General features: G+C 34.8%; 2 protein-coding genes across 2 annotated transcripts; one reads left to right on the forward strand and one right to left on the reverse strand.

Annotated features, from left to right (window-relative positions):
- Positions 1 to 6,259: 6,259 nt before the first annotated feature.
- LOC138894704 (uncharacterized) lies at positions 6,260 to 8,985 on the reverse strand. The gene is made up of 4 exons (XM_070179429.1): positions 8,121 to 8,985; positions 7,358 to 7,525; positions 6,774 to 7,236; positions 6,260 to 6,674 (listed from the first exon to the last, which is right to left on the reverse strand). Exons 1-4 carry the CDS (start codon positions 8,983 to 8,985, stop codon positions 6,260 to 6,262), a joined length of 1,911 nt encoding a protein of 636 aa, XP_070035530.1.
- A 2,612-nt stretch (positions 8,986 to 11,597) lies between these two features.
- On the forward strand, positions 11,598 to 20,392 carry LOC104094186 (uncharacterized). The gene is made up of 13 exons (XM_070179696.1): positions 11,598 to 11,869; positions 12,231 to 12,340; positions 12,424 to 12,534; positions 12,637 to 12,706; positions 12,823 to 12,912; positions 13,821 to 13,915; positions 14,088 to 14,141; positions 14,502 to 14,639; positions 18,105 to 18,195; positions 18,293 to 18,407; positions 18,516 to 18,585; positions 19,279 to 19,350; positions 20,040 to 20,392. Exons 1-13 carry the CDS (start codon positions 11,677 to 11,679, stop codon positions 20,157 to 20,159), a joined length of 1,329 nt encoding a protein of 442 aa, XP_070035797.1. The 5' UTR covers positions 11,598 to 11,676; the 3' UTR covers positions 20,160 to 20,392.
- Positions 20,393 to 22,222: the final 1,830 nt, after the last annotated feature.

Here is a 22,222-nt window from a genome sequence, read left to right on the forward strand (position 1 = left end):
TTCCGCCTGAAATGTGTATGACTAGTCCATATATTGTTTTAAAATTGTGTTATTCCCGGTCCCCGCAATCCAAAGAGTTTGATTGATGTGTATTTGCAACCTCTGATTGGTGAGCTAAAACAATTGTGGTATGATGAAGTTGAGACATATGACATATCAACTAAACAAAATTTCAACTTGCGTGCTAACTTAATGTGGACCATTAATGATTTTTCTACGTATGGAATGTTGTCTGGGTGGATGACTGCTGGAAAGTTATCATGTCCTTATTGCATGAAAAATGATAAAGCGTTATTTTAAGACATGGCCGAAAGCAGTCATGGTTTGATTGTCATCGTCAGTTCTTGCCAGTTGATCATGAGTTTATAAGGATAAAGAATGCATTCAGAAAGAATACAGTTGAACATGATTTTCCACCTCCAATTTTGTCCGGTGAGAAAATTTGGGAGAGGGTTCAGAACTTCACTAAAGTTACCAAGGCCCCACCTTCTAGATTACCTGGATATGGTGTTACTCATAATTGAACAAAACAAAGCATATTTTGGGAGTTGCCATATTGGAAGGACAATCTTCTCCGACACAATCTTGATGTCATGCATATTAAGAAGAACTACTTTGACAATTTATTCAACATAGTGATGGATGATAAAAATAAGGCAAAAGATAACCCGGAGGCTAGATTAGACTTACAAGAATATTGCAGGCAACCTAAATTACATTTGCAGTCTGCGAACAATGGTAAGGTGTTCAAGCCTAAGGCCAGCTACACATTCACTTTAGAACAAAGACGACAGATTTGTGAGTGAGTTGCAAACCTAAAGATGCCCGAGGGCTATACTTCGAACCTAGGAAAACATACCGATATGGTTGAAGGAAAGCTGACTCATATGAAAAGTCATGACTGTTATGTCTTCATGGAAACCTTAATCCCAATTGCATTTTGTGGTTTGCCTGAAAATATATGAAAACCCATCACAAAAATAAGTTTGTTCTTCAAAGACTTATATTCTACCACGTTAAGGGAAGAAAACCTATGTCAATGAATCGGAACATTCCTGTAATCAGTAATAAGCTGGAAAGGATTTTTCCATGTGGTTTCTTTGATGTGATGGAACACCTTTCAATTCACCTTGTACACGAGGCGCGACTTGGAGGGCCGGTTCAATGCAGGTGGATGTATCCATTTGAGAGTTAATGATCAAACGTTGATTTATTCTTGTAATTTTCATTAATGTTATCGTCTAATATGACAATGTGCAGGACTATTGGCAAGTGTAAAAGATTTGTTAAACAGAGGAATAGGGTTGAAGGATCCATATGTGAATCCTATCTTGCAAAAGAAACTGCCCATTTTTGTTCTTACTACTTCGACAGTCATGTGCCATGTGCTAGAAATAGGTCCGAATGGCACAATGCCGTGATTGAGATTGATCCATTATATCCGCCAATGTCCATATTCAATCAACCAGGTCGAGGTTATAAAGATCGAACAAAAAGGGGCCTAAGTAGTATGGAGTACAAATCAGCTTCAAATCATGTGTTGCTAAATTGTACGAAAGTTCAACCCTTTCTTAAGTAAGTGTTGACGTAAGATTAATTTACATGGACTACTATTTAATTTGGTTGATGCAACTAACAAATAATTTTCAATGTGTCACTCAGTGACTTCGTGAGTCAATTTGGCCATGATACTGTATATTCTACATTTGAGGCATGGTTTAAAGAGTGCGTAAGTGCATCTTACATGCTTTCACACATGTGAATATACATACTTGGTCACTTGCGAATATACTTGCTCACTTATGATTTATTTAACACTACATGTAGATCAATAATCCAAACGATGGTGTTAATCAATTTTTGAAAGACATATCTTGGGGACCTGTACCTACGGTTAAAACTATGTCTAAGTGTTTTGTAAATGGTTACAAATTCCACACCGAGGAAGGCTCCAAGTATAGAAACAATAAAGCAATAATAGTGAGGTGTGTGTCAAAGGTGGTGAAGGCAACCAAGATGGGGAAAATGATTATTATGGTGTGATCAAAGAGATTCTAGAATTGTCATATTCAGGTTGGCCAAATAAGAAGATCATACTTTTCCGATGCAAGTGGTTTGACCCAACACCTAGAAGAGGTGCAAATGTACACTCGTAGTACAACATAATTTAGGTTAATAAAAAGAGGGAGTATGATCGCTATGATCCTTTTATAATTGCAGAAAAAGTTAGCATGTTAGTTTTTTCAAGCGCTCTCAACTTGTATAGATTTATATTCTCAATTCTAACATTTTCTTTAATTTATGCAGATGACCGGTAGGGGTCGAGGTAGGTCTATGAAGGATAAGATGCCTATTTATCATGATGATGGTGCTACACCCTCGCTTTCTTCTACTTCACACTTGCATCCCTCCGCTGCAGATGGACGGTAGCAATCTTCTAGGCACACATATATTCGACCACATCCATCTACTCATCAGACTACCTACCATTCGCCCTCCCGGTAGTATTCTTACCATTCTCCGCCACAGGGCTATACCCCGCTTCCTCCACAAGATCCTGCATATAGTTACATGGATCCATCGATTCATCAGTCACAGAGCCATATAGTGATACGCCCACCATTTGCTCCATTTGCTTCATCACTAGCTGGATCGCATCCATCTAGATTTCAGCCAACTGGATCGCAGTAGTGGTCTGGATCGCAGCAGGGGTCTAGATCACTGCAGGGGTGTGGATCGCAGCCATCTTCATCAGCGACCCCGTCTCCCTCTCCACGGAATTAGCCTCTTAGCATTTATAGACTTCGCCTTCGAGATAGTAGCGCTGAGCCAGATGCCTCCCCTTCTGCGCACGCTTCAGATTCATCAGAGGAAGATGATCCAGAGGAAGTGCGATATGATCGTTATCATAGGGATCATCAGGCCTGAGGGCAATGGGTAAGATTTATTTATTACTTATTTATTTTTGCTGAATTATAATAGCTAGTCTTGTTTATTTAATGTAATTTCTATTTTGCAGGTTCATACCTAATAATCGGACTACAAAGATAATCACTGAAGCTCTTGGTCGGTTGTATGATGCACCCTATGCGACTTGGAATGACTTTCAACCAGAGATCGTGCTGCAAATATTCAACCAATTTAAGGTTTTAATACAATTCTTATCTATTTAAGCATTATATTAACAATATTTTAATCTAAAATTACACACTTCATTTGCAGACTAAGTGCCTGGGAGGACCAGCATAACAGTGCCATTCTTGCAAATTTTGAGCTCAAATGCCGTAAGAGACTATCTGATTCCTTCTATTCTGCTCGGAAGAAAAGAAAGAAGCCTTCATGGGTTCTACCACATATATGGGAAGATCTGTTGAGGCAGTGGACCACTGAGAAGTTCGAGAAAAAGAGTTAATAGGGAAAGAAGGCCCGAGCATCTCAGAAGGGTGGCTCCTTGCACTGTGTGGGCGCAAGGAGCATGGGGAATGCGAGGAGACTACTCGTAATTCCTTAAAATTTTTAATTCTATTTTTATCGAACTATATTTATATATTTTAAGAATAAGGCACCGACAAATCCAACTAGATGGGTCGAGGACCAGGCGGAGATTGCATATGTAAGTTTCATAACTACTATAACTTGAAATTAATGTTTATAATATTATATAATTAATAATTTTTTATCTTCTAAATAAAGGTTCTCTACAAGACTAATGTGAAGGAGTACACTCAGAGCTTGCCACCGAATTTCACATGAAAAGTGGCTAAATTTTGATTACTTTTGAAATTATGGCTATTTTTGAATTATCACTTGTAAATCTGGCTATTTTTGAATTTTACCGAATGTGAAGTGTCATTGCTTTAAGATTGGTGTAAATTATAAGTATCTTTACACAAATAACTGATTGTATTCACTGTTTATCTTTTTAATTAGTTGGTATATATAATTTTTACATTAATACATAGTTTTACACACATTGTACATGATTATACATTATACTTTACATCGGGCAACTATATTAAATTTAGAAGAATTAACCCAATTTGTCATTCACCTAACCGCTTAAACTAAAAATAGCTGGTGAAGGTATAATATTTTCATAATTTATGTATTATATATGTATAGCTGTGTATAATCAATGTATAAAATATGTACATAACTAAAAAAAAGCAAACAATGAATATGACCAACTATTTATATAAAGATCCCCCAAATTTGAACAGTTGGGGTGGGCGGCTATTTAGGTTAATTCTTTTATACTTTAGCAGCCTCAGTTAATTTTCTGCTTCAACTTTGTCTGTTTAGTTTGGCTTTGCATCATTAATTCATTTCTTCCATTAAACAATTAATCATTCCTATGATAACAAAACAACCCTAAAAATTCCAATAATGAATCATCTAATACTACTATGGAAACGGGTGAAAATGGTACTCCTCAAGCTTGATTCTTTAATTTTTCGGATATTTATTTTATGGAAATATTTCTAAATCCTGAACCTATGTTATTAAAATTGATCGATCGGTCGAAACTGACTGCATTCGCTTGCCAAAAGTGTGTGTATATATATATATATATATATATATATATATATATATATATGTGTGTGTGTGTGTGTGTGTGTGTGTGTGTGTGGTAATTTGGAAGCATCTAAAGATATATATATATTTCTTTTTTGTTTTCTCAGTATATTATGGTAATTTAGCTTAGGTCTTTGATATTATAGTTCGTAATTTGTTTCTTTAGTCCCAACTTCTTTGAGACAGGCTACAATTGTTGGTGTGTATAATTCGTTTCTTTAGCAATTGGAATATGTATTAAATAAAATATTTTAAATTATAAAATAAAAATTGAAAATAATCAGTACGAAATTTGCCGCAATGTTCTCTGTTAAATACATATGAAAATTATTTTTCAATTATGTTACAAACTTTGAAAGTTTAACCATTCAAAAAAAAGAGTTTCTTCACATGTACAATAGATCCAACCATTGTGCAATCCTTATCCATAGTGCAAGATCTACAACAAGTGAACATTTAAATATTGATATGTTATGTTAATTATTTTTTGCTATATATTTGAGAGTTAAATAGTTTCAGAAATAATCTGAATATCACATATTTCTTATATAAAAGAAACATATTTTAGTTAATTAAAGGTTAATGTGCTTAGCCAAATATTACAAGGACTAAATCAGAAAATTACCAATAACTGAAGAGATTAGAGAAAGAGATTAGAATTATCAAAAAGAGAAATAAAATGTTGCATAAAGAATTGGGCGGGAAAAAGCTGTTAGGAGAGGTAGGTAGTCATATAGTTTAATTATTTAGGCTTAGGCCCCAGAAATTTAATTTCATTATTCTTTTTTCTCACTTCCTATTATAGTCTGTTAGCTTCCACATTTTTTCTTTGGTGATTAAAATACAGTTATTACGATACGTTCTTTTAAAAATATATTGCAAAAAGAAAAAAAAAAGCTTCATGCCTTTCATTTAGTAAATTCAGCTTTACTAAAATTCTTTTGAATTTTACAAGTATGTGGTATGTAATGTTTGTTGGTTACAACAACTTTACTATATATAAAAAATTAAGAGTATGTACTCACTCGTTCGGAATTTAAATTTTTTAATGATTTTGATCTAGTTTCCCTCCCGCTTTTTATTATTTTATTTTTAATATATTATAAAAGTTATCACCTCTTGTGGTTTAAAAAGATCACGTCTAATAGTTTTGCAGATAAAATGAATTTCGAAAGTCATGAGACATTAATAGTTTTTAGTAGAATAAGAAGAATATTTGTTGTAATAGTTATGACATTTTGTTTCATATTGAATAGCGCATTTACTTTTTGAAAGTTCAAATTAACATATCTTAATTATCTTCTAAGCTTAAAAAAATTTCATCTTGTTTTAATTTAAACTACTATATATAGCTAAAGAGAGATGTACTGTTATATGCCATTTTCGCTCTAAATATTGGTCATATTGACTGTCAATAGACTTAAATACTCATATTTCTATTATATAGAAATGAGAGTTTGAGGTGACGAACGCTGCACTAACTGGTTGTACAAAAAGCAATGTATTTTATACTTTAAACTTAGGTCCATTTTATTGATTTTTTTTTTTTTGGTAATTAAACTTTTTTATATACCAGGAAAAATATTTACAATCAATACAAAAAACCTTTACATATATTCCTATGCTTCCTATACTTCCTCCCCCCTTGTACTTCCTATTGTTATCTTTCTGTTACTTCTAGCTATTACATTGGATTGTAGTCCAATTTACTTAGAGCTTTTCCTACTTCCTTATTGCTTCGACAATGCACTTCTTGTACTATTAGCTTGCCAATTATCTCCCAGTTCCTCGCTTTATCTTGAAATAGTCTAGCATTCCTTTCCTGCCAAACAAAATAGACACACTCTGCTAATACCATCTTGAACAGCTCTGATTTTGCATTCCTGCTTCTTGTCCAGTTTTCTGCCCATTTCAGTTCCTCTGACCAACCATATATGTTCCTGCTAATACCTTGCCATTTGAGCATCATCTTCCATAGTTCAGCCGCATATTGGCACTCAAAGAATAGATGTTGTATAGACTCATTTGCTTGTGTGCATAGAAGACATGTTTGATCAGTTTGAATGCCCCACTTTAACAATCTATCCTTTGTGTATAGTCTGCCATTTGCCACCAGAGTTAGCATGAATATCCACCTAGGACACCCTGAATTGTTGCATACCAATTTCCTCCAGCTCACTTTACTAAAGTCTCCTCACAGTTTATGATATATGTGCTTGATAGAGCAATCATGCATCTGCCTTAGATCTTCATAGTTATATCCTGATGCCTCAAAATTTTCTTTAGCTTTCACTATCTTCCTCATAATCCATGATGCTTGGTTCAGTTGCACCTCCCAAATATGTTTATTCTTTATGTAGTAGCAGTGCACCCATTGTATCCACAGCTTGTTCTTTTCTTTGCATAGATTCCAGAATTGTTTGCTTACAGCTGCTTTATTCCATAGACCAATATCCATTACATTAAAACCTCCTGCTGATCTGGGTTGGCAAACTTTCTCCCAAGCTAGTAGAGCTTTCTTTGAAATATTGTTGTTCCCTGTCCATAAGAAACTTCTGCAAATTGCCTCAATCAACTTGGTAATCTTCTTTGGCAGCATGAATATCTGAGACCAATAGGTTTGAATGGAGAACAATACACTTTTGATGAGTTGAAGCCTCCCTGCATATGATAATAACTTGCCTGTCCAGGATGTAATTCTGCCCACTAATTTGTCTATTAGAGATTCACATTGAACTAGTGAGACCCTTTTAGAACTTAAGGGTACTCCCAGGTATCTTACTGGTAACTCCCCTTTTTGAATACCCAAGAACTCCAGTATGTCTGCTGGCATATCTTGTGATACTCCACCAAAGAATATGGAGCTTTTCTTCTTGTTGATCTCCAGTCCTGAAGCTTTTGAAAACTCCAGAAAGCAGTTTATAGTAGTTTAATTGAGCCAATGTCACCCCTGCAAAACAACAAAAGGTCATCTGCAAATCCAAGTTGCATGATTTGCATCTTTGCACACTTAGGATGATAGTTGAAATCTGGGATGTGATGCAATGCCTTCAGTCTTCTTATAAAGTACTCCATTGCTAGCACAAAAAGAAAGGGGGTAGTGGATCCCCCTGTCTAAGTCCTTTCCTGGCTTCAAAAGGCTGAATTGGTGAGCCATTCAACATGATAGTATATGTAACACTCTGTACACAAGTCATTATCTATTGCACAAACTGGTCTGGGAAATCCAGTGCATTCAAAACCTACTAATGGCCATTCAAGTGAGTATGCCTTCTGTATATCCAACTTCATCATGCATCGAGGTGATACTCCTTTCCTTCCATACCCTTTAACTAATTCATGGCTTAGAATGATGTTGTCAACAATTACTCTTCCAGGGACAAAAGTAGATTGGGTCTTATCTATTAGTTCATCCATAACTCCTTATAACCTACTAGTCAAGACTTTTGAGATAATTTTATATATTGTGGTACAACATGAAATAGGTCTATACTCCTTGATATTGGCAGGGTTTCTAACTTTAGGAATTAGAGTTATTGAGGTACAATTAATTGGCTTAAACATCTGTGATGTCTCAAAGAAATTCAGCACAGCTTGTGTTACCTCCTCTCCTATGATATGCCATGACTTCTTGAAGAAAGCTGCATTAAGCCCATAATATCCTGGAGTCTTCAGATCATTTATGTATTGTAGAGCTTTCCATATCTCTTGTCTGGTAACAGGTTGAATCAGTTGAACTTGTTGATCTCTTTTGAGCACTGCCCCTCTTTGCATTACATTTGGATCAATTACCGGAATTGCAGGGGCATTTGACCTTAGCAATTGTTTATAGTAACCAAGTATTTTTGCCTCTATGTCCTCCTCCATATGTAGCTGCACCCCAACGTCATTTGTAAGAGCATGAATACCATTCAAACTGCTCATGTTCTTCATATGAGCAAAGCAATATGCAGAGTTAGTGTCACCCAACTTCAGCCACTGTACTCTTGACCTTAGTCTATATATACTTTCCTCTATCAGTATCCATTTCTCTAATTTGCTCTTTAGTTCCTTTTCTTCCTCAATTAATTCTGCATACAGCAATCTGCTGCTCATTTTATTTTGCACTTCCTGCAGCTCCCTTCTGATTACTTTGATTTTGTCCTCAACACCTTTGTAATGTTGAGTGTTAAGACCTTTAATTACTTGCTTAACTCTTTTTAGTTTATTCCATACTCCCTGTAGCTTCCCATCTTTCCCAGTTGTGCTCCATGCTTGATCTACTTCTTGAATAAATTGAGGATGCTCAGCAATGCAATTGAAAAATCTGAATGGGCTAGCTTTCTTCCTCTGCATTTGGGAAATCATCTGCTTAAGTGGGGAATGGTCAGAGAAAGATGGTTCTAGGATTTGTATACTTAGGCTAGGCATTGTCATCATTCAGTAAATGTTCACCAATCCTCTATCTATTCTTCTGTATGTATGGTTATTTGTCCATGTGTAGTCCCTTCCCACAACAGGTAATTCATTCATTCATGTGTCACTCATGAACTCCCTATAGTCCTTTGTTTTCATATCTTGTATTATAGTACTATACTGCCTATCCTGGCTATTTAATACTATATTAAAATCTCCCATTGCTAGCCATGGTCCTTGCTGCAAGCTATTTATCTGCCTTAACTTTTGCCACATACTCAACCTATCTTTTATAGTATGCAAACCATATATTGTTGTAAATCCAAATGCTAGTAGTCTTGAGTGAGTTCTGACCTGTCCATGTATGATTTGGTCATCTATATCAGTTGGTTCAAAATCAAATATTCTTGGATCCCATAGCACCCATATTCTGTTGCTGAAATTTGATATCCACTGCCATCCATGAGCAATTTTACTGATTATACTACTAGCTTTCTGTTCCTTTATTCTGTGTTCTACTAAGGCTATCACTGCCATCTTATTTTGCTTTCTGAACTCTTTTATCTCCTTTTGCTTGTATGTTTTATTTAACCCTCTAACATTCCATGTGACAACACTCATACTGGTATGAATTGGGTATCCTGATACATCTACTGTGTCCCATAGCTCCTCAGCTGCATACTGCTTGTTCCTGGTTCATTTGTTGCATATTCACTCCCTAAGTATTGAAAACCATTATTGCCAGCTAGTGTCTGTTCTTCAACTTGCTTTGCTTTAGCCATTCTTGCTGCTGATTTTCCACTGACTGTTGTCCATCCTACTTCTTCAAGTTGTTTTGCAGCTGCACTAACCTGCACTGGTATATTCTCTGGTGGTTTTATTATTTCAATCCTCTTTGTTAGCTCTTTCTCCTGATTATTGTCTTTAGGTCCATCTTTCTCAGTCCTCTGCCAGACTTGTTTACCTTTGTTTTCTCTCCCTCTATATGCCTGCTTTTGTGGTTGTTGTATTCTATTTTAATTGCAATTGTGCCCTATCTTTAGGCATTTGTTGCAATATGATGGCTCCCAATCATAACTTATCTATTGTTCAATTGTATTACCCATTGGGTCCTGCATCTTCACTCTTCTAGGAAGGAGCTTGGTGATGTCCATCTCAATTAACATTCTCGTATAAGAAATTCTAATTGTGCCAGTTATACAATCATCAGCATACACTGGATTTCCCAATGCACTCTCTATCTTGCTTAGTGCCTTCATACTCCAGCAATTGAGTGGAAGATTTGGGAACCTCGCCCACAAAGGAATGGTTCTCAAGACTTTATCGTGCAGATTAAAGTCTGGTGTCCAAGCTTTCATCACAATGGGGCGGTTATTGATAGTGTGAGGCCCAGTATATAACACTTGGTTTCTTTCTTTCAAATTAGCAAATCTGAGTACAAAATAATCTTCATTATGATAATAGATCTGAGGTTTGGTAGAGAATTTACCTACTGAATTTATGAATCGTTCCATTGCTCTTATGGTAGGTGAATCTCCAATTACATACAACACTATTACTGAGCTCCATTTTGCATTTTTCTGCTCAACATCTTCAAGATCTAGCTTCACAATTTTCTCCCCATCTTGAATCATCGGCGCTATATATTAAAGATTCATGCCTCTCATTGCCAATTTATTCCCTGCTAGCATATTTGCCCATGATTGATTCTCATTTACCTTCTCAATTTGATCAGTACCTTTGAGAATTTCTACAGTATCAGCTTTGCATGGCACTGCTTCATTGCTATTTGGTGTCTTCAATTGTATTTGTGCCTTCCCGCTCCCAGATCCACAACCTAGTCCACTAGTAGCTACAGGTGTAGCTATCACTACTTTCATCTTGCCATTTTTGATTGCTGGATCTGCTTCTAGCTTGCTCTGCTCACTTAGCATGCTCCTCGAAGTAGTGTTTCCTGTTGGTTCTTCAATTCTCACCCCTTTTGGTGAGACAAACAACTCCATTACTGCCTTCCTTGCATCTGTTGATCTCAGATCAGTAGGTAAAATTTTCATAATATTCCGTTTAGGTCGTCCTCTTCCTCCCATGGCTTCCAGCTGCGTACGTTAGCAAGGCCACGTTAACGTGAGCCGAGAGAAAACAAGAGAGTGGACGCTAGGGTTTTTACTCCAGCTTTTGATGTTTGGCCTTTTAACGAGATTCAACATAAAACTATGTAAGTAAACATAATCAAATTCTAACTATAGAAAGAGTATTAAATATCACGTTATCCCATAATAATGATAATCTTTCAGCAGATTAAATAAAATTTTCAAGATAATTATATACAATCAATTCTGAATATGAAATATTACATTATCCGAAATCGTGATAATCTTTCACCGGATTAAATAAATTTTTCAAATTTTTTTAGAAGTAACATATTAAATGTTCTATTCATGAATAAGACCAAATACTTAGTATACGGACTTGATAGCAAGTTAATTAGAAGAAAAAGGAAGTAAAGAAACATAACAGAGAATATTAGGGGTGGAGCTGTAATTTCCGAAAATTACAGGCAAAGAAAACGTGACTGCTTATTTAAACAAAACAAATTCCCTCAAATAACCATAACCGTATAACTTCCCAGTTGCAGACTTCAGTACTCTTCACGCTTTCACATACATTTCAACTGTTTTTCACTTCGTTTTTTCTCTATCGGAGAAAATGAGCAGTTCTGCAGGAGGAGCTAGCGGAGGAGACGCCGGAGAAGAGAATGTGTTTTCAGAGGTGATTGAATTCGCTAAAACAATCGATGATTTTCGCAATCACTATTTCCTCCCAAGTCGTCAGGAAAAAATGGCTATACTGAAAGAGCAAGCTGATCGTGCTATCCAATTACTCGACGCTATCCCTAAAGGTAATTGAATTCTCAGAAAAATGCATTGAATTCCGAGTATAAAAATGTAAAGTATATATTCAGATGCATTGAATTTGGACTCTGAAGTTCTGTATTTGTTTAACACGATTTATCTCTTGTGTTTTTAATGTATGTTTTTTGGTTTAAATCATGTTTTATAAAAAGAAAAAAAAAAAAAAAGCAATCGCGAGAGGATCAACGGATGTACTTGTACTTGAATTCTTCGGAGAGCGCATTGAGTGAGTTCTAAAACGTAAGGTTGAAAAAGTATTGAAACGCAATTAAATCTCTTAATTAGCCACGTAATCTCTAGTGTTTTGAATGTAACTTGTGGTTTAATAATGTTTTTTACGTCGAGTAGAGAAGCGGCAATCGCAGGAGGATGATGCGATGTATTTGTACTTGAGAGGGAAGTTTCTGGATGTGTCTCCTGGTTATAATAAGGAAGCAGAGCAAAGTTTAACAGAAGCTGTGAGTAAATCTTAAAGGAAATTTCACATTTATATGTCTAATTAGTTATGGTTCATTTTCATGACTGCTGATTTGTGTAACAGCTTCAGTTGAATCGTTATATGGTGGATGCGTGGATATGCTTAGGAACTTGTGTTTGGAAACGAGGAGATCTTGATAAAGCTAAAAGTTGCTTTAAACTTGGCCTTGAACAGGTCATTTTATATGTTGCTTCTTGGATTTTAATTTGAGTTTTGTTAGTGATCAATTTAATTCTTGAAAATACTGATGGATATATTTATATTTGTTGTTTTCAGGATCCGAAAAATTTGGAGCTATTACGTCAATTATCTGTGCTCGAAAGAAGACAGTGCACTGGTGAAATAGGTAAACTTTTGTACTTCCTTTGGAACTTCTAGCATTTTGAATTTGAACCTTAATTATGTAGTCACATTTTTTTAGAGAGTGCCTGTAGTATTAATTGATTGTATTCAACTTTCCAGAGGTTGAAGATCCAGAAGAAATCATTGCTGAAAGTATTAAGCATGCCAAGGAAGCAATTGCTCTGGATATCCGGGATGGAATATCGTGGTGTAAGACTGCATTTTGTACTTCTTGGATATATTTGCTATTGATACATAAGTAGCAGTTCCTGAAAACGTATACTGCTTTAAGGAAGAATGATAAGTTTTGTGGTGGTAAACTTTAAGGAAGAATGATAAGTTTCGTGGTGGTAAACTTGATAAAATTGAATAGTAAAGGGAAGGAGGATGAAGAACCAAAAATGTCGGGGACTAAAAATTACTTGTTTATGATTAAACTGAGCTGCACCTCTAGGATTAACTGTTTTCATTTGTTCTAATATGATCCTGAAAATTGTGCTTGTCAACGATGTCGCGAAGTCTGAATGTCCACTAAGCATGTTATTTTGCTCTTAATCTCATCTAATTTATCACATTATACATGTTAAAGGAAAAAGGGATTTCTTTTAATGTGATACACATGCTGGTATACTCATAATGGTGCGTGTAAGTTTCTCCATTTACTTTGGAGCATATGGTAGCAAATTAAATCAATTTCTAATCCCTGTATTCTCAACATGTAACTTAGATATACCTGAGACCACCTGTGCTTACTATGTAACTGAGACCACCTGTACTTACCATACATCATGACATAATTTATAAGTACCTGATAACTTTTGTAGAAGACTGAAAAAAATGAAGGAACTGAAACTATTTAGGTGATCTGGAACATATACATATAAACTAGTAGACGCTCTTGAATATGAACATAAAACGCTGCATGAATCTAGTACATGACGTGCAAATTGCATATTGTATGTCACTTGCAAGCTCAGTTAATTCAGTTTCCTGCTTTGTCAAATTTACGATATTTTTGGTGGATTTGGTTTCGTAATTGATAAGATTGAATATCCAATATCATGATTTAGTTACATCCAAACTCAGGTTTCTTGAATGATCTTTCATTTTTTTGCCAGATGCCCTAGGAAATGCATGTCTCACTGCCTATTTTCTGACTGGAACTTGGGATCATGATATGCTTTTTCAGTCATTAAAAGCATACAAGAATGCTGTGAGTATGCTTCTTGCCAGTTTATCTTTGCGTAAAGCTTCCCACAATAAGCCTACTTCGCTGTCTTCCTCTAATAATTTTCCTCATGGACTTCAGAACTATCTGATATCCCTTAAGGTTGTTTTGTCTGCATTTCTTACTCAGGCCCCTCTAATTTTGTGTTCTGTTTCAGGCGAAAGACCAAAAGATGATGCGCAGTGCTGAATTGTGTTTCAACTGCTCGATGGTAAGGCTATATACCAATTCTTATTTTCAATTGTTCTAGCACTTAACTTTTATGTACCTGAATGTTTAAATAGTTCCTGGAAGTATGTAATAAAAGGCATCCTGATTCACTGGAAACAAAGAGAGAACTAAATAACAAAATCTCTATGTGTGGAGCTTTTCATGCGCTTGAATTATACTTGTACCTTTGCAGCTTGAGCATGTTTATGCTTAGTCATGAAACTTCAAGAGTATATTCAAAAGAAAGCATCTATTTTCTTCACCGTGACATTTCATGTCTGCTTATACATCCTAATTTTCAGTTGCCGCCTTCTCAAAATTTCAATACCATGTTTTTGTGATTCTATACTTGGTTCAACAGACGTACAAGTTTCTGGAGAACTATTGGATGGCCCTATCTGGATTTGAAAGTGCTGGATTATTGGATCCTAGTCGTAAAGCTATAGAGCAAGCATCAAATCTGTGCGATGTTCTTGATGATATAGACCCTTTGCTTAAGGTAAGATTATTTAGTTGTGACTCTAATTCATGCGTATCGCCTGTCACCAGTGTGGAACTCAAGCATGAGATAACTCTGCTTCCATCATCAGAATTACATACTCTGCATGTGTTTCACATCCTAATACCTCAGAACATTCAGTATGATAGTATTTGGAGATGCTTTCAGGTATTGCTCTGTGTCTGCAAAATTTGGCTTTGAAACCCTTGATAAGTATAAATAGCAGCTCGGAAAATCAAATATAAGGGAAACGGGATTTCTAGTAAGACAGTTAAAAAACATTAAGAAAGGGACTCAAAAATGTTGAAGGTACTAATTCCAAGAATAGCTTATTTGCATTCAGTATATTACATGTCAATTAGACAAAGGAGGGTTTCTTAGATTACATGTAAATTTAATGGCCGATCATTCAACTTTGTGTTCATTAGGCAAAAGTCATTTTTCTTCTTCTTCTTCTTTTTTTGCATAAAATTAATTCAACTTTGTGTTCATTACTTAAAAGTTATTTTTTTTTTATTATTACACAAAAACCATTTTACTTTGCTCTATCTATCACAAAAGTCACATTGACCAGATTTAATAATACTTTTAGGCAGAATAGCATATTAAACACTTATATTTGTTCCGGTTTGTCATTTCGGTCCCTATACTCTACAAAATTTCATCTAGACACTTTTAATTTATCAAAACCTATATTTTAAACCCTTTTGACCGTTGACCAAGCTTATATGTAATCAGATAATTGCGTGGTTACACACTCTTAAAAGCGCGTGCATCAATTATTTTGATTAAAGAAAGTTACTTAAAAATCATTAAAAAAAAGAAACAATAAAAATAAACAGAATAGCAATTTAAAAAATCCCAAAGCCCCAACCCCTTCCTTAACCCTTCCCGTCATAACCCCTTCCGCAACCCCCCATTCCCCTCTTCCTATCTTCTTTCTTCCCTATTTATTTCTGGTCAAACCCCTTCATTCCCTCCCTCATTACTAGACTTTGATATTAAACAAAATTATCAAGATCAAAATGCTTCACTAAGTCACTGTTACATCTTTTGCTGGCCTCCTCCTCTTTCTCATCCTCCATTTTTAACTGTCGTCCACTACCATCAAAATTGAGGTTCTTCATCCGTCGTCGTGAAATATTTTTAGGCCAACATCGATGAGATTTTGAAGAATAATATGAAGTTTTTTTTATTGTTTTGGTAGGTTTTCAGGGGCGGCCCAACCCTAAAGCAAGTGACACTTGCTTTAAGCCCCAAAAATTTAAAGGCCCCAAAATTACTAGTATTCTTTATATATAGTAGTATATTATTTATATAATTATCTTTTATTATTGATAAATTTATTTCTTTATTGTCATATTAATTTTTAATAATTCGATTTCTTCCTCTAATTAATATAACTAAAATAATTTTCTGTCAATCTTATTTTACTTTTTTACTTAATTATATTTCTCTATTCATTAGTTGGTCACGTAACTATATCTAATAATCTAACTTATTATTTATTTTTCTTACATAAATTATACTCTCTCCGTCCCAATTTATATGAAAGTGTTTGACTAGACATGGATTTTATGAAATAAAGGAAAGCTTTTGAAACTTGTAATCTTAAATAAATCATAGAAGTTTTTGGGCTAGAAATCATCTCAATAATGATAAAAAAAAAAATTTAAAGTTGAATTGTTACCAAATATAGAAAGGGACTTACTAAAAAAAAAGGAGTCACTTATGTTTTCTGGATTCTCCCATTTCAGCTGTGGTGCAATCAACGTTAAATTCATTTAATTTTTTGTATTTTATAAAACTAAGTTCTCATTTTTTTTAATTATACATCCTCACTTGTCTAATTTTTTTAAAAACGATGTTCATTATATATATATATATATATATATATATATATATATATATATATATATATATATATATATATATATATTATATATATATAAGGCCTCTTATTAAAATTTTGCTTTAGATCTCCGATGAGGTTGGGTCGCCCCTGTAGGTTTTACGGGGTTTTGGGTGAGAGTGAAGGCAAGAAAGAGATAGAAAAAAATTGGATTTGTTTTATCCAAATGTTCTCGGGCTAAAATATAATCTCACATCTATTTAGAGAGAGGTTTTAAGAAATAAGATAGAGGAATAGAAAAGGAACAGAGTTTCATGATGACAGGAGAATTTTTTCGGCCATAACAGTGCGCAATATGGTGGGCAGTAAGAAGAAAGTGATGATTGAGAAGGAAAAAAAAATAAATAAAAAGTCAAACAAGAAAAAGGGTAAGTCAAGGTTATTTTATGTTTTATGTAAAAATAAAAAATGATGTGGCATATTTTATCTGATGTGGATTCTGACATAGCGCGATTGAGAGACATATAGTGTTAGAAGAGTTTGAAACACTCGTTTTGATAAACTAAAAGTGTCTAGATGAAACTTTGTGGAGTAAGGGGACCGGAATGACAAACCGAAATAAGTACAAGTGTCTAATAGGCTATTCTTCTATACTTTTACTTGAAAAGCCTATTATGCTATTGACATTATAAATTCTCTCATTTATGTAATACCTTTTATATTATATACTACCTAGGTAGTTTACTTATAATTAAAATAACTTTATATTTTTTATTTATTATTTTATAATATATCCATACCTTTAATTTTTTCATGGCAGTCAATTTGTTTAATCATATTCAAACATGAACATATCTTAAATATAACAATGTTAAAAATATTTATTTTTTAATATTTATTTGAAATAATAAAGACATATTTGCTTAACAAATGATAGTTTTTTATAGTCAATAAAAATTTAAAAAAAAAATTCAAATATATTTGTATTTAATATTATATTTTTAAAGCTTTATCTGTTAATATTATTTATTTAAAAATATTAATGTGATGTATCATTATGCTAAATGTGGGTATTTTATTTATTGAAATATTGGGTATGGCTTGGCTGATAAATTAGTGAGCTTTGAATTAATATTTTTTGTTAAAAAAATATCTCATTAAGCATGGTTAAGAATGTGGGTTTGAGATCTGTTCACGGTAATGTTATTGACAAATTTAATGATGCTATTTCTTATAAAATAATATTAAGTTATTTTAAGTATAAGTAAAATATTTGGGTAAAAGTATATTATATAGCATATAATATAGAATGTATTATATAAATGAGATGATTTATAATGTCAAAGGCATAATAAACTTTTCAGGTGAAAAACTTGTAAAATCTAGTTAGAGTGACTATTGTAATAACTAGAGCATAGTAAAATAATTTTTGTGTAATAAAAGAAAAGAAATTAACTTTTGGGTAATGATCATAAAGTTGAATGACTTTTACGTAAGAAAGAAAAATAACTTTTGGGTAATGAATCCCCAAGTTGAACGGCCCATAAAATTTACCCGTCTTTTTTATGCATGAGATTGTGAAGGTAGTTGAATAACTTGATCCTGTCTTTCAGAAACTGAATGATGCTAAGCAGCTTTCTTCTCCAACATCATCATCCCTTCCTACTGTTGATTCGCTAGCATCATCACTTGCTTCTGTTGAATGTAAGCTTTACATATGGGACTTAGATATTTTTCCAAAAACAGTGTGATATTGGATTAAGTTTGTAATCCATAAATTGGGCAACATACTTTCTTGTAGTGGATCCTTCATATGAGAGAGCTACTGTCGATCGCCTAACTGAAGGTCTTAATGAAGGAAAAGCAGTCACAGGAAAAGTTCTGTTTTCAGTTAAGAATCCGAGCAAAAGACCAATGTAAGTTACCTTACCGTAGAAGAGTAGATTCTGCCACTTCTCCCCTCCCAGAGCTGCCCCATAATCTGCAGATACTCTGTTGTCTCAACTTCTACTCTTCTTTTGCAGATACTATGTCGTCTGTGATTCTGACCGCACATGCTTTGTAATTACTGTTTACGGAGTACGGGGCACTGCAGTAAGTAATACCTTTGGTCTATTCTCTGTTACTTCAACGAATGTGATCAGTTTTTAAGTACAGCTCTAAGCAACTGGCACAGTTCACATATTCTTTTCTTAGTTACTTTGCTGCTAGAGTGGAAGTATGTCTGGCAACGAGTGATCCTTTCTCCTCTACTTTCCCTTCTTGGAAGAAAAATCTTATTAAGTTACAATACTTAGTGAATACCAATATAGTGAATTACACATAATGTACACTAAGTTGGAATAGTAAATTTTTGCAGATTGTCCTCAATATTTGATCCATTAAATAAGAGATTTAGAAAGCAAAGACTGCCCTTTGTATTCCATTAGAGTTTCACATTATATTGAAGAGCTGATTTTAGATCCAAGATCTCCATCCAACTAAACTTTTGATCAGGTTAATAAATTGTGACATCCTTAAATTCTGCTATACAAGATTGTGGTATGTTCCAATTTTCCTGTGTTTACGCAGGATAAAGAGATGAAATGAATTATAAATGAAAAAAAAAGACAAAGAAAAGTTGACTGTGTAATAAACCATCTTCTTATTTGAGAGAGAGCAAAGAGTAGATAGATATACAGTGACTACTGAGAATTCTATTTTACATTAATTGTTGGAGTACTTGCTGATCTTCTGTTGCTCGCATTCCCCTTAGATTTTCACATTACAAACTACTCCTGTTGACAGATCAAAGAAGAAGATCAGATCACACTTTTGGATCCTTTCTATCATTCCTTTGATTTTGAATGGAAATTAAAGGTAACCTTCGATCATTTTCGTATCTCTGTTTTTTTTTTCCATTGCTACTCTGCTTATTCCATTTTACTTCTGCATATCTCAAATGACTGGTCTATTTGAAAAGTTGTGTGTAAGCTGTACAACAGGTTTTATGTTGGGTTTGGATTTCGATGTTTCATATGTGTCAGCTCCTTTTTTGTTGAACACCTGTACTAATGGTAACGTTTTAATCCTCTAATAGTATTTACTGGGTTGGCGAGGATCATTAGGTTTATCATTGAAGCTACATTTCAGATAGAGTTACATATTTACCCCCAACCCCAGCTATACCACCTCTCTCACCACACTCCAAGTTGCCCCCCCCCCCCCCCCACAACCCCACACACCCACCAAATCCTGAAAATGTGGAACTGTTGGTGCGGTCAAAGGCATACGCTGGCAGTTCAGTTCTGTTTTAATCACCTTTTCCCAAATTGCCAAAACCAGACTGTGGCCATAACAGTAATGGGAAATAGTTGCCAAGATTTTCCCCAATTTGAAAGTCTGAAAGAAGTGATTGGCACTTCGCTCTGTTTTTTTTCATTGCAATAGATAGTAAGCATAACAGTCATTCCTGACATCTTTTGTGTTCCCATAATATTACACTTTCTATATGTTATCTAAACTTCTCTTTCTTTCCCATCTATTCACATGTTACTTTTTTACTGCAGCGATATCAGTTCAAGTCAGTGCGAGTGGATTTTCTGCGACAACTTCGTGTTAACGGTGCAATTGTCTCGCCTCAACATGTAATTCATCGGTCAATGTACGCCGACCTCATGAAAGGATAAGGAGTCTGTGTTCTTTTCTACTTGTCATTAAGATACCTTGAATAATACTCTGGTGATTAGTTCAACTGTGACGGATTTCATGTAAATAGCAGTAAAGGAGACAAAACCGATCAAGTTTTTGAATGCTCATAAAACTTCCCACCAGTAAAGCAATATGCATTCTACAGCTAGCTGTGGAATCAATCATCTTTTTCATCTTCAACTTTAATAGTTTCATGCAATATTCTTGAATGCTTGTCTAGTTTCCTTAGCTCATTATGCTGATATGAGATGAGATTTTCTTCTTTCGTTACTTATTCGTTTTCTAGTCCTGTGATTAGTTTATTTCGATTTGAGATGATATATGTCTAGGGAGAATACTTAAATTATACTGTATTTTGTTATCCTTACCCCCCGGTTCTTGTTCAGAACGTTACTAGTGTCGGGAATAAACCCCCTACAGAAATAATATTCACAGTAATAAAAGCGGAATAATCACGTAGGATCGAGATACAGTAATTAACAAGAATAAAAGAGTGACAACGACACCAAAATTTTTACGTGGAAAACCCTTTGAATACGGGAAAAAATCACGACCCCGAGACGAGCAACTGATATCACTATAGTAAGGAATTTTATACTTTGTAGGTCCGAGTAAAATACTCCAAAGACCACTACAACACTCAAAAGAAATAACGCTCTTTTGATATTCTCACCTCACTACAATATCGCTCACTCTCTATTTTTCTCACGTACTATTTTCTTATAGCTTGTTTGTGAAATCTCACTCTTTTTTTCTCTCTTTGTTGGTGTGTGAAAATGAGAGTTGAAGATCTCCTTTTATAGCCGAAGCCTCACTCTCTAAAGCCTACTATATTTGATAACTTGCACACATGTTTCCTTCTTTTTCTTCAATGTTGACAATTTAACAAAGTTGGCTACCAACCTAAAGAAATTCAACAAAGTTGGCTACCAAACCAAAGAAATTCAACAAAGTTGGCTACCAAACCAAAAATAATTTCCTTAGGCACATGCCTATTACTTTGGCTATTGAATGAGATGAAACCCATCAATCTTCCCCTCCAGTTTCATTCATCTAGAGGAGGTAGCACTTTCTTCTAGTTTGAGTGCATGCCGACAAGTTCTTTGCATAGATCGAACTTGTCTCTTGGTACCACCTTGGTCAACATATCAGCAGGATTTTCACTCGTGTGAATCTTTTTGACATGTAAAGATTTGTTCTCCACCTGCTCACGAATCCAATGATATCTCACATATATATACTTTGTTCTTGCATGCTACATGGAGTTCTTGCTCAAGTCTATTTCACTTTGACTGTCACAATAGACGACATACTCATTTTGATGCAATTCCAGCTCTTGAAGAAACCGCTTGAGCCATACCATCTCCTTGCCAGCTTCTGTAGCAGCAATGTACTCTGCTTCAGTTGTTAAAAGTGCAACACACTTCTGCAATTTAGACTGTCATGATATAGCTCCCCCTGAAAATGTAAACAAATATCTAGTAGTGGATTTTCTATTATCAATGTCACCTGCCATATCAGCATTTGTATAGCCCTTCAAGATTGGATGAGATCCTCCAAAGCACAAACAATCTCCCGTGGTACCTCTCAGGTACCTGAGTATCCACTTGACTGCTTTCCAATATTCCTTTCCAGGGTTTTCAAGAAATCTGCTAACAACACTAACTGCATGAGCAATATCAGGTCTGGTGCATACCATTGCATACACCAAACTTCCGACTGCTGAAGCATAAGGAACTCTAGCCATGTTCTCTTTCTCCTCCACACTTGTACGACACATCTTCTTGCTCAACTTTAGATAACTAGCAAGAGGTGTGCTGACTGGCTTAGCATTCTTCATGTTGAAGCGTTCCAGTACACGTTCAATGTACTTCTCCTGAGACAGCCACAACATTCTGCTTGTTCGCTCTCGAACTATCTTCATACCCAGAATTTGTTGTGCTGGGCCCAAGTCCTTCATATCAAATGACTTGGACAAATCTCCCTTCAACTTTGCGATCATCCCCTTGTCTTTTCCTACAATTAACATGTCATCCACATA

Source organism: Nicotiana tomentosiformis, chromosome 6, assembly GCF_000390325.3.
Source record: "Nicotiana tomentosiformis chromosome 6, ASM39032v3, whole genome shotgun sequence".
Classification (NCBI taxonomy): domain Eukaryota; kingdom Viridiplantae; phylum Streptophyta; class Magnoliopsida; order Solanales; family Solanaceae; genus Nicotiana; species Nicotiana tomentosiformis.